General features: G+C 47.8%; 1 protein-coding gene across 1 annotated transcript; it reads left to right on the forward strand.

Annotated features, from left to right (window-relative positions):
* Nucleotides 1-5,904: 5,904 nt before the first annotated feature.
* On the forward strand, nucleotides 5,905-11,603 carry rwdd3 (RWD domain containing 3). Its single transcript, XM_038793910.1, has 4 exons — nucleotides 5,905-6,047; nucleotides 9,524-10,008; nucleotides 11,035-11,150; nucleotides 11,265-11,603. The coding sequence occupies exons 1-4, from the start codon at nucleotides 5,975-5,977 to the stop codon at nucleotides 11,368-11,370; spliced, it is 780 nt and encodes a 259-aa protein (XP_038649838.1). The 5' UTR covers nucleotides 5,905-5,974; the 3' UTR covers nucleotides 11,371-11,603.
* The last annotated feature ends 2,091 nt before the right edge of the window (nucleotides 11,604-13,694 follow it).

Raw genomic sequence — 13,694 nt, forward strand, 5'->3', positions numbered from 1 at the left:
GTCCTTTGGGAAGGAAATCTGCCACCCTTACCTGGTCTGGCCTACAGGTGACTCCAGACCCCACAGCAATGTGGTTGACTATTAACTGCGCTGGGAAATGGCTGAGTAAACAATCCAGTTCAAAGACAATTAGGGATGGGCAACACACGCGATACGCACATCCTGTGAAAGATTAAGTACAAAGAAATGTTTTTAATTCAGCGTTTACGGTTGGTAAATTATTGCCTGTCCTCAGTTGCCCTGACTGAGTGGTTCACTAAGGCCACTTATGAGGTTTCTTTAGCACCAGTCATGTTGGCGTGCCTTTCGAATCACGCGTCGAAACAGGACAGACGAGGCCTTTCAGCCCATCATGTCTGCACCCTGGTTCAGGTAAAGACAGACGGTTTCCTTTCCTTAAAATCAATCAATTGGATTTTTTTCTACAGTCCGACAGGTTCGATGGTTAATTTTACTAACACTTGCTTTTAAAAGAATAAAACTTGCAGATTTATAGACAGAACCGTAGAAAAATACAGTGTTGGCTGGTTGTCGGGGTACAAATTGAATGTGGGTAAAAGCAAGGTTTTGGTGATCCAGGCAATGGGACAGGAGAGGAGACGGGGGGAGTTGCTGTTTAAAGTGGTGGAAGGGAGTTTTCGCTACTTGGGTATTCAGTTGGCGCGGGGATGGGAGCAGTTTCATAAATTAAATCTGGCCCGATTAGTTGAACAAATGAAGGAGGACTTTCGGAGGTGGGACATGCTCCCGTTGTCACTGGCGGGGAGGGCAAAGGCCGTAAAGATGACGGTTCTCTCGAGATTTTTGTTTGTTTTCCAGTGCCTCCCTGGGCGGAATTCTCTCCCCCCCCCCCCCCCACGCCGGGTGGGAGAATTGCCAGGGCGCCCTGTGAGTCCCGCCACGCCGCCCCGGCACCCGCACGTGATTCTCCCACCCCCCCCAAACTGGCGCGGCGAGATTCACGGCTGGCCGCTGGGAAAATCACCGCTCGCCGTTTGTAACGGGCGAGCGGCGATTCTCCGGCCCGGATGGGCCGAGCGGCCTGCCCAACACGACAGGTTCCCGCCGGCGCCGTCCACACCTGATCAGTGCCGGCGGGAACAGCGCGGGATCGCTGGGGGGGGGGGGGGCTGTGGGAGGGGGAGGGGGGTTTTTTGCACCGGAGGGGCCTCAAAAGGGGTCTGGCCCGCGATCGGTGCCCACCGATCGGTGGGCCGGCCTCTCTGAAGGAGGACCTCCTTTCCTCCGCCGCCCCGCAAGATCCATCCGACATCTTCTTGCGGGGCAGCCGCGGGGAGGACGGCAACTGCGCATGCGTGGGTGACGTCATTTACGCAGCGCCAAGGTCCGGCGCACGGAAATGACGCGGTGCCGCTCCTAGCCCCCCCAGGGTGGGAGAATAGGGGGCTAGGAGTGGCCTCCGACGCCGGAGTGTAACACTCCGGTTTTCACTCCGGCATCGGGACTTGGTCTCCCGATGGGAGAATTGCGCTCCCTATTTTTATAGCAAAGGCATTTTTTAAGCAGGTGAATAGGGTGATATCCGGGTTTGTATGGGCAGGTAAAACCCCACGAGTAAAGAAGGTTCTGTTGGAGCGGAGCCAAAGGGGGGGGGGGGGGGGGGGTTGGCACTGCCGAACTTTAGGAACTACTACTGGACAGAAAATATAGCCATGATGAGGAAGTGGGTAGTAGGGGAGGGGTCGGGTGGAGGCGGCTTCATGTAACAGCACAGGTTTTGGGGGCATTGGTAACGGCTCCTCTGCCGTTCACACTGGCCCTGTACTTCACAAGCCCGGTGGTAGTAGCGGTACTGAGTGTTTGGGTGCAGTGGTGGAAGCATATGGGAGTGGAGGGAGCGTCGGTGTGGGCTCCAATTTGTGGGAATAACTGGTTTGTCCTGGGGAGATTGTATGGGGGGCTTCGGAAGGTGGCAGAGAGCAGGGATTGAGAGGCTGGGGGATCTGTTTATTGAGGGGTGCTTTCCCTGTTTGGAGGATCTGGAAGTGGAGTTTGAATTGCTGGGAGGGAATGGGTTTCACTATCTGCAGGTGAGGGACTTTGTGCAAAGGCAGGTTTTGAACTTTCCGCTTCTATCGCCGCAGGTAATACAGGCCAAGGTAGTTTCTAGAACACCGTTTGTGGGAAGGGAAGGTATCGGAAATCTACAAAGAACTTATGGAGTGGGAGGAAACTTAGATAGGTGAGATAAAATGTAAATGGGAAGATAAGTGGGAAAGGAGTTAGAGGCGGGCCTGTGGGTGGATGCTTTGAGCAGAGTCAACGTGTCCTCATCATGTGCCAGGCTCAGCCTAATACAATTCAAGGTGGTTCACTGGGCACACATGACGGTGGCCCGGGTGAGCAGGTTTTTTGGGGTAGAGGACAGGTGTGTGAGGTGTGCAGGAGGGCCCGCAATGTCCACATATTTTGGGCATGCCCAAAGCTTAGGGGATTCTGGCAGGGATTTGTTGAGGTCATGTCCACGGTACTAAAATCGAGGGTGGCGCCGAGTCCAGAGGTGGCAATCTTTGGAGTGTCGGAAGACCCAGGAGTCCAGGGGGTGAGAGAGGCTGATGTTTTGGCCTTTGCTTCATTGGTAGCCCAGAGGCGGATATTACCAGCGTGGAGGGATTTGAAGTCCCCCGTTAGCGACATGGCTGGGTTTCTCAGACTTGAGAAAATTAAGTTCGCCCTCAGAGGATCAACGTTAGGGTTCGTTCGGAGGTGGCAGCCGTTTATTGACTTCTTCGGAGAAAACTAAACACTCAGCAGATTCAATAATTGGGGGGGGGGGGGGGTTTAGGGAGAAAAGGGGGGGCAGGGGGAGTCAGGCTATTTTTTTTGTCTCGATTAGGCGAGAACAGTGGGAGATGGAAGGATGTGTTATGCACTGAACTATGTTTACATTTGTGTTTGTACCTTTTATTGTTATAAAACCGTAAATGCCTTAATAAAATGTTTGTTTAAAAAAAAGAAAAATACAGTGCAGAAAAGACCCTTCGGCCCATCGAGTCTGCATCGCAGCATGAAAGGTACCTGATCTCTGCCAATCCTAATTCCATTTGCAAGCACTTGGCCCATAGCCCCGAATGTTAAGACATGCCAAGTGCTCATCCAGGTACTTTCTGAAGGATGTGAGGCAACCCGCTTCTACCACCCTCCCAGGCAGTGCATTCCAGAATGTCACCACCCTCTGGGTAAAAAACGTTTTCCTCAAATCCCCCCAAACCTCGCACCTCTCACCTTGAACTTGTATCCCCTTTCGACTGACCCTTTAACTAAGGGGAACAGCTACTCCCTATTCACCCTGTTCATGCCCCTCATAATCCTGTACACCTCGATCAGGTCGCTTCTCACTCTTCTCTGCTCTAATGAAAACAACCCAAGACTATCCAACCTCTCTTCATAACTTAAATGTTCCATCCCAGGCAACATCCTGGTGAATCTCCTCTGCACCCCCTCCAGGGCAGTCACAACCTTCCTATAATGTGGCGACCAGAACTGCACACAGTGCTCCAGCTGTGGCCTCACCAATGTTCTGTATAACTCCAACATGACTTCCTTGCTTTTATAATCTATGCCACGATTGATAAAGGCAAGTGTACAATATGGCTTTTTCACCACCCTAGTCACCTCCCCTTCTGCCTCTGAGTTCTGACTGAATTTAATTTCTGAATCTCTTGTTCTGCGAATTATTAATCCAGGTATCTGTATTATTAGTCCAGTAACATAACCATTACACCAATTACAATTAACCATCCTTGCCAATGCCGTCGAAGAGATTGTGGTTTTTGCCTCATTGCACAATCCTGGGATTTAGGCCTTTTTCTATTTGATCATATACCTCACAGTTTGGGAAACTGTATAAGTAGCCCTTTTACAATGGTATTTTACAAATTCAGATCCACCTACAGGAGTGAAAATTACTCACTTTAGTTTCAAAATGTGGCCCAGCTTGATAAACTTTACACCAATAAATAACAGGGATTCACGTTGAAAAAAACTGGATTTGTGACCTGTGTGCTGTTGAGCATAGACCCAGGTTGATAGCATAACCCAATCCCCCAGAACATCTGTAATTGCCACAAATTCAATGAACATGGGGGCCTGTCCAAACTCCTACCCCAGAGCCTGTCCACCATCTGCACGGCACAAGTCAGGAGTGTGATGGAATACTCTCCACTTGCCTGGATGAGTGCAGCTCCAACAACACTCATGAAGCTCGACATCATCCAGGACAAAGCAGCCCGCTTGATTAGTACCCTACCACCTTCAACATTCACTCCCTCGGTCACCAAGCACATTGGCAGTAATGTGTACCATCTACAAGATGCAATGAAGCAACTCACCAAGGCTCCTTCGACCGCACCTCCTAAATGCAGCCCATCATCTCCTAGAAGGACAAGGGCAGCAGAGACGTGGGAACACCACCAAATGCAAGTTGCCTTCCAAGCTAATCACCATCCTGACTTGGAACGATATCGGCGTTCCTTCACTGTTGCTGGGTCAAAATCCCAGAACTCCCTCCCTAACAGCACAGTGGGTGTACCTACACCACATGGACTGCGGAAGTTCAGGAAGCGGCTTCACCCCAACTTCTCTGGGGCAATTAGGAGTGTGTAATAAATGCTGGCCCAGCCAGCTACGCCCACATCCCATTAACGAATAAACAAAAACATATTGCTGGCATTCCTGATATAATGAGGGATCGATATTGACCAGAACATTGGAGAACACCAATGGTTCTCCTGGGAAACAGTGCTGTGCATTCCTTCGATCCACCTGAGAGTTCATTAGTGTAGGAATTCCGTTTCACAGGACTCTCAGTTAGAGCCAAATCATCGACTGGTTCAGGCGGAACCCTCCTGCTTTGGGAGAGCTCTTCACTTTATTCATTTGGTGAATATTTTGAGAGCGTTAATATCCCATTTAACTCGACCATAGCAAAGTTCAGGCCCGCGATGAACAATCTGGGCTAGTGAGTGGGCCTCTTTCATCTCAGTGGACTGCAAGATTGAAATCGAGCTTGTTCACTCACAATGACCCCATGTATAAGATCAATATTGCGTAACGAGTTATAGAAAATGGTTAATCATTTGTAAATGAGTAGAACTATCGCCAACTTCAAATGGTAAACACAAAATAAATATTTACACTTTGGGCACAGAGGGAGCTCATGGCTCTCGCAGTCAGTGCTGGGAGCAATCAGCACGCACCTCACTTCTCCTAAACGACCCTCTCATGGACTGACCTCATTAACACTACACTGTGTCGGCTTCACCCGATGCCGGTAGTTACGTTGTGTACTTTGTGTTGCCCTATTATGTATTTTCTTTTATTTTCATGTACTTAATGATCTGTCGAGCTGCTCGCAGAAAAATATTTTTCACTGTACCTCGGTATACTTGACAATAAACAAAATCCATCCATCCAATCCATCCATCCTTGCTCCACGTGCAAATCACTTCAGTCATACCGGTAGGAAAAAAACTGCGTGGATGGAAATCAGCGAATGTGGCAACTCTGCACGTGGGTAACGGTCAACACAATGTCACGTAGGCCGCGCTTAGAACCCAGAAGGACCGCAGATTGCCCACCACGGGTTTAGACCCCCAGTTTCAAATCAGGGTTGGTACCAGACTGGATTCACTGCGAGTGTTAGAGATTTACTGTAACATTGCAACTTGCAGTGTAAGAACATTCTGAGTTGTTGTTACAATAATTCTGGAGTTGTTGCAATCTTGCTGCATTTAGCCACAACCTCAGAGGAACAAATGCACTTGTTTTTCTTTGTAGATATTGCTCCGTGTTGTTTCCAGCCTCTGTGGGTTAATTTCAGATCACACACTGTGCAAAGAGCGGCTCCAGCCGCCCCGCCCCGCCGCCTGTCAGTGCCTGGAGCCCGGCCCGCGGAAGGAGAGTGGAGCCTCCACCCCCCGGAACCTGCTCCGCCCGCCCCCGCCCCCGCTCCATGGCTGCCCGGGAGGAAGTGGCTGCGCTCGGAGCCATTTACAGTGGCGATTTCCAGTTACTGGCGGAATCAGGTGAAGCGCTGCAGCTCATCATCATCGAATCCAACAGTGCACAGGCAGGCCATTCGGCCCGTCAATGCGGCACAGGCCCTTGGGGAGAGCACCCGACCTAAAGGCCCACTCTCCCCACCCTACCCCGGTAACCCAGTAGCCCCTTAGTGATTCAGCATAGCCAATCCACCTAACCTGCACACCTTTGTGCTGTTGGGGGGGGGGGGAAAGCGGAGCACCCGGAGGAAACGCAGACACGGGGAGAACGTGCAGACTCCGCACAGTCACCCGAGGCAACTCAACATACTGTGACCCGAAGACGGAATTGAACCCAGGTCACTGTAGCTGTGAGACAGCAGTGCTAACTAGCGGGCCACTGTTAGGGTTGCCCAGCTCCCTGGGGGTTAGATTAGCATTTTTTGAAACTCAGACACAGTTACAGCAACACTGTAACTGCTGCTCGGACACAGATTGAGAGAATTGTGAACAGGACAGAAAGAGGCCATTCATTATGTCCCGTCCATGCTTTTTCTCTGCAAGAGCTGCTGTGCTACTTGCACTCCTTCAACCCCTAATTTAGTCTTTTTTTCATCTTCAGTTAATTATTCAATTCCTTTTGGAAAGCTGCAAATGAATCTGCTTCCCCCCCACTCTCTCAGGCAGTGTATTCCATATCCTGCTGTGCAAAAATATTTTGCCTCATCTCACCTTTGTTCCTTTTGTCAATCAATGTCCTGTTGTTCTCCATCCTTCTGCCAGTGGGAACAGCTGTGAAGAATTGAATAGAAACAGAAAATGCTGGAAAACTGATCAGTTTTCATGAGGGTTGGGAACATCCTTAGCTGGAATGAAGTTTGGGGCGTAAACCAACCAGCAAGCTTGGTGGTATCCGACGAGGAGCTTCATTTAGTTAAATGCAGGATTGCTATCCCATTGTAAACCCTCATGTTGCATCCCTTATCCAAAAAATAAGGAGGAATTAATTTGAATTAATATAGCACCTTTCACTACATCAGATCATCCCCATCTCTGTCCCCGGTCTGTTCTTCAATCCTATTGCTCCAGCACAGTACATTTGGTCTTGTCTTTTGTGGGTTAATGTCATGGATGATCGTTGATTTCATCAACATGAAGGCATTAATCAAATGCTTGTACCTTCTGGCTGGAGGTATAAAATTGCTAAACTCTGACTTTGTAGCTCATGAGGTCAAGTCACACTCACCAGGCTGGAGCCCAGAAGTGAAGGCAGCTCTTCAGTGTAATACTGTGGAAGGGCTGTACTCTTGTATAGGATGTTAAACCGAGCAGGTACCTTCCCCCTCAGGTGGACCCCACGACACTACTTGGAATTTCCTGGTACTTTGCCGGGCATATATTCCTCAACCACCATCACTAGAAACTGATAGTAAGGTAAAGCAAAATTACCACACTGCTCTTTGTGGAATTTGTCTGCCTGTGACTAACCTGCTGCATTTCAGTCGTGACTCAAGTTGACATCATAGAAGTATCATAGAATCCCTACAGTGCAGAAGGAGGCCATTCGGCCCATTGAGTCTGCATCGACTCTCCGAAAGAGCATCCTACTTCGGCCCTCTTCCCCCACCCTATCCTTGTAACTAACCGTTGGACTCTAAGGGGCAATTTAGCATGGCCAGTCCAGCTAACCTGCATTCCTTTGTGGGAGGAAACCCACGCAGAAACGGGGAGAAAGTGCAAATTCCACACCAAGAGACACCCAAAGCTGGAATCGAACCCGAGTCCCTGGCGCTGTGAGGCAGCAGTGCTAACCACTGTGCCACCGTTAATATACGTCCTTAACTGTAAAGCACGTTAGAAAGTTATGAAAAATGCCTTACAAGTACAAATATTTCTCTCATGTACGCACTCATTTGTGAACATCCCAAATTAGTGACCCTGACAGATCTAATGTTCTAATTTAGGATTTAATCCATCCATTGTGAGGCAGCGACATCGAGAACAACCAGGTTGGCAACATTCAAATTGGACAAACATAGAACATAGAACAGTACAGCAGAGAACAGGCCCTTCAGCCATCGATGTTGTGCTGAGCATTGTCCGAAACCAAGATCAAGCTATTCCACTCCCTGTCATTCTGGTGTGCTACATGTGCCTATCCAATAACCGCTTGAAAGTTCCTAAAGTGTCCGACTCCACTATCCCAGCAGGCAGTCCATTCCACACCCTAACCACTCTCTTGAGTAAAGAACCTACATCGGACATCCCTCCTATATCTCCCACCCTGTATCTTATAGTTATGCCCCCTTGTAACAGCTATATCCACCCAAGGAAATAGTCTCTGAACGTCCACTCCATCTATCCCCCTCATCACCTTATAAACCTCTATTAAGTGGCCTCTCATTGTCCTCCGCTCCAAAGAAAAAAGCTCTCGCTCCCTCAACCTTTCCTCATAAGACCTATCCAGCAAACCAGGCAGCATCCTGGTAAATCTCCTTTGCACCCTTTCCAATGCTTCCATACCCTTCCTATTGTGAGGTGACCAGAACTGCACACAATACTCCAAATGCTATTTGGCAAACTAGCCAGTAAGTAATATGAAGGGAACTACAATAGAGATGCCTGACCTTTGAGCAGAGAATTCATGGTTTTTCCATATAACTGCAGGTTAGACATGTGGGACTACCATTACGATGTGAGGGAGGGGTTCATAGAATCCATAGAATCCCTACCGTGCAGAAGGAGGCCATTTGACCCATTGTACAACTGACCATTCGTATTTGTTGCCTCCAGTGACCTTTAGGAATGTGTTCAGGTGGAGGATGTGCTGAAAATAACGTGAAGTTTTTGAAAAGTAGAATTTATTTCAGCCTCACCTTAATGGTGTTTTGTATCATTCTTGACTTGGGGTGATGTGGCACGGTGGCACAGTGGTTAGCACCGCTGTCTCAGGTGTCACTGCAGCCCAGTGGTTAGCACTGCTGCCTCACAGCACCAAGGACACGGGTTCAATTCCGGCCTCGGGTCACTGTGTGGAGTTTGCACTTTCTCCCTTTGTCTGCGTGGGTTTCCTCCGGGTGCTCCGGTTTCCTCCCACAGTCCAATGATGTGCAGGTTGGCCATGCTAAATTGCTCCTTAGTGTCCAGGGATGTGCAGGTTAGGTTATGGGCTTACCGGGATGGGGCAGGGTGAAGGGGGGAGTAGACATGGGTAGTATGCTCTATCAAAGGATCAGTGTAAACTCGATGGAACGAATTGCCTCTTGCACTGTAGGGATTCTATGATTGCACGTACGATTATATAGCCATGGAAACACTGCCAGCAATCCTGTGGCCAGTTACAATAGAGACAGTGGCTGACCTGACAAGAGTTTGCACTGCAGGTTGCTGCTGATCGTACTGAGAGTTCACCTCTCTGAAAGTACTGCTCGCTTTATTTTGCCAAACTATTGCGTTTTTCTGGCAAAGTTTCAGTACCTAGCTCTAACTTTGCTACATTGAGCTTGTCTGATGTGTTACAGAATCCGAGGGGATTACTTTCCAAATCCACACCACCTGTGAACACCATGCAAAGAAAATCCAATTAAACATCGCATTCCATTTACTGCCTGACTATCCGACATGCCTTCCTGACATCTCCATCGGCTCTGATCAGCTTACCCGCAAGCAGTGCTGTGACTTGAAACAAAGCCTGCTACGTTATGCAGAGACTCTTGTTGCCCAGCCGATGGTCTACGAGTTGATGATGTGGCTCCAGCAGAACTGTGACGGTGCCATTGAACCATTCACAGGGGACAAGGCCAGTGGAAGTGACAGTCTGCAGCAGCGATGCAGCACACATGATGCTGCGTGGATGGCACTGGTGCATTTAGATCACATGCGAGCCAAAGCAAAGTACATCAGGAGCATAGAGAAGTGGACGTCCGACCTCGGACTCGCAGGAAGGCTGATGTTCATGGGCAAACTCATATTAATTCTTCTACAAGGACAGAGGAAAGCTATCAAGGTACTTGCCATCCCTTTCAGAGATTGCATTTGCCTTTGCTAATTTATCAGGTCTCTTTTGTTTCGTTACGTTATGTTTTTGTGGCTTTTTAAAATGCTCCTTTCCTGTACATTTTCTGACCCTGCCCTCCTGACTCTTATGTTCCTTACTACAGCTTGGTTTGTGTAGTTATACTTTGGTAACTTTCTCAAGAACCCACTATTCAATGATGAACAAAATTCAACGAAGGCAGTTCAGACCAATTCATAGAATCATAGGATCCCTACGGTGCAGAAGGCCCATCAAGTCTGCATCGACCCTTGGAAAGAGCATCCTACCTAGGCCCTGTAACCCCACCTAACCTTTTGGACATTAAGGGCAATTTAGCATGGCCAATCCACCTACCCTGCACATCTTTGGACTGTGGCAGGAAACCGGACCACCCGGAGGAAACCCACGCTGACTCGGGGGGTGGGGGGGCTACGTGCAAACTCCACACAGACAGTCACCCAAGGCTGGAGTTGAACCCGGGACCCTGGCGCTGTCAGGCAGCAGTGCTAACCACTGTACCACCGTGCCACTCTGTGCTTCTGTCACATAGGTAGACAGGCAGGTTCTTTGAGAAAATCCACTCTCTATGATGAGAAGTGGTCACTGTTTCCTTTCACTCCCGGTTGCTGAAATTACTTACTGACCCAGTACTTCACTGGCTGAGATCAACTCACTTGGAACGGACCAGGGTGAACGTGCTGAATTATTGGCCCCGTTACATTTTATTTCAACGGAAAATATTTTTATTTTAGTGGCTATGAGGCTTGTAGAGATGAGCATACGCTACAAAGGCGGACAAGAGTTTTTAGCCTGTTAAAACCAAAATCCTATAAAACTTGCCTTTTAATTAAAAGTGACCTCGTGAGGGCCAAGAGTTGAGAAAATTCATAGCCCACCGCAGTCAAGCTGTTATTAAAATTAAATTGCATGCATATTACCTACATCTTCAGCTTTGTGAGTTTAACTTTTGTGTTCTTTTGTTCTTTAAAACGGAAGGACTATCTAGTTCTCCAGAAAACCTCGAAGGTGGATGTGGACTCCAGTGGCAAGAGATGCAAAGAGAAAATGATAAGTGTTCTCTGTGAAGAAAAACTTCAAGCAGGGCAGATTAGGTAGAAGACATCAACAGCCATCGCGCTCCAGCATGTCGGAGTAGATTAGTCGCTTCATTCTGAATATTGGATGAGAAGTACTGATATTAAAAAAGAAATGTATTTCCCTTTTAGGCTTACAAGCTTTGCTGTGAAAGAATTTACATCAGGGGCTGAGATGCATCAAGAATTCGAAGCTCTGGGCTTGTCAGACGTGTATGACAAGTTTGTAAGATTTTGAAAGCTTCCTGCAACGGAACATTCCAGAAGCGCAGTGCTGTGACTTTGTGAGCAATGGAGAATTTCAATGGCTTCATCTAATGTAGCAAGCGTTTCAGCAATGTTTGATGACCATTCAAAGCCATGAAATATGGGCTTTCCTCTCAATGTGAAGCTTTTGCAAGATGTATTTAAAGTATTGTTGAATATTTTGTTGTTTGAATTTGTTAATAAATTGAGTAGATTTAAATGTATACTTTTTACAGCTGATCAGTAATATATATTGAATTTATGTTGCAAAATGTTTGTTTTTTTGACTGCAGTTCAGTCAGTTATGAAGTAGTACCTATAGATTGAAGGGATTTGTGCAGCAGTACGTTTGATAACGTTGTGGAAAATGTTTGAGTTTTTTTTTGATCAAAGTTTTAAAATTAGAGTGATAAAATACATTCAATTTGTTGATGCTGCTAATGTGTCTACACCATCACCTAGAGGTCCAAAGTTAGAATCATAGAGTCACTACAGCACAGAAGGGCCATTCGGCCCATCAAGTCTGCACCGACTCTCTGAAAGGGTACCCTACCTACGGTCAGGCCCTTGTTCTTGTTCGCTGCTGGTTTGGTTAGCCTCCATACTAAGGCTCCCCACTGATGCCTTCACATTGCTCAGCATTTGCTGCCCACCCCTAATTGCCCTTGAGAAGCTGGTGGCAAACCACCTTCTTCAACCGCAGTAGTCCATCTAGTTCACGTACACCCACAGTGCTGTTAGAGAGGGAGTTCCAGGATTTTGACCCAGTGACAGCGAGGGGACAACAATATGTTTCCACACAATGGTGTGTGGCTTGGAGGGGAACTCATACATCTGCTGCCCTTGTCCTTCTAGATGGTAGAATTCATGGATTTCCGGGTCACTGTCTGTGTGGAGTTTGCACATTCTCCCCGTGTCTGCGTGGGCCTCATCCCCACAACCCAAGAAAAATGTGCAGTGCAGGTGGATTGGCCACGCTAAATTGTCCTTTAATTGGAAAAGAATAATTGGGTACTCTTAATTTTATATTAGAAAAAGAAGTCATGGATTTGGAAGTTGCTGTCAAAGGAGCCTTGGCGATACAAACTGTTGCCACTCTATGCCAGTGGTGGAGGGAATGGATGAATGAATGATGGGGTCCTCATCAAGCAGGCTGCTTTGCTTTGGATGGTGTCAAGCTTTTTGAGTTGTTGGAGCTGCACTTATTTGGGCAAATATCGAGGATTCCATCACACTCCTAAGTGTGCCTTGTAGATGTTCAATAGACTGCCTCCGATCTGCTTTTGTAGCCACAGTATTTATATGGCTAGCCCTATTAGGTTTCTGATCATTGGCAACCCCGGCATGTTGATGGTGGGAGGTTCAACTATGGTAATGCCATTGAACATCACTAGTGATGGTTGGATTCTCTCTTGTTGGAGATGGTCATTGCCTGGCACTTGTGTGGTGTGACTGTTACTTGACGCTTGTGAGCCCAAAGCTAAATGCCCTCTAGGCCTTACTGCATGTGGACGTGGACTGCTTCAGTATCTTGGGAATGGTGAAAAGAACTGAACACTGGACAATGACCAGTCAACATCCCCAATCCTTACCTTATGATGGAGGGAAGATCATTGATGAAGCAGCTGAAGATAGTTGGGCCTAGGACACTACCCTGAGCAACTCCTGCAGTGATGTCCTGGAGCTGAGATGAATAACCTTCAACAAGCGCAACCATCTTCCTTAGTTCTAGGTATGTCTCCTACCAGTGGGAATTCCAACACCCCCCTCCCCTCCCCTGATTTCCAATGGCTTTAATTATGCTGGAGTTCCTCGATGCCACACTCTGTAAAATGCTGCCTTGACATCAAAGGCAGTTACTTTCATCTCACTTATGAATTCAACCCATTTTCCTATCTTTGGAGCAAGACTTTAACGAGGTCAGGAGTCGAATGGTCCTGGCAGAACCTCAAGTGAGCAGGTTTTTGCTGAGTAAGTGTTGCTTGATAGTGCTGTCGATGGCACCTTCATCATTTTGCTGATGATTGAGAGTAGACTGATTGTCAGTAATTGGCTGTATTACATTTGTCCTGTGTTTTGTTGACAGGACACACCTGGGCAATTTTCCACATTGTCATGTAGATGCCAGTGTTGGTTATACTGGATACACTTTAGCCAGCGATGTGGCTAGTTCTGGAGCACAAGTCTTCTATACTGCCAGGATGCTTTCAGGCCCATAGCATTTGTTGCATTCACTGCCTTCAGCCGTTTCTTGATATGAATTGGGGTGAATCAACTTGGCTGAAAACTCGGACTTCAGACACTCCAGGCCGGAAA

This window comes from Scyliorhinus canicula, chromosome 4 (genome assembly GCF_902713615.1).
Source record: "Scyliorhinus canicula chromosome 4, sScyCan1.1, whole genome shotgun sequence".
NCBI classification, from domain to species: domain Eukaryota; kingdom Metazoa; phylum Chordata; class Chondrichthyes; order Carcharhiniformes; family Scyliorhinidae; genus Scyliorhinus; species Scyliorhinus canicula.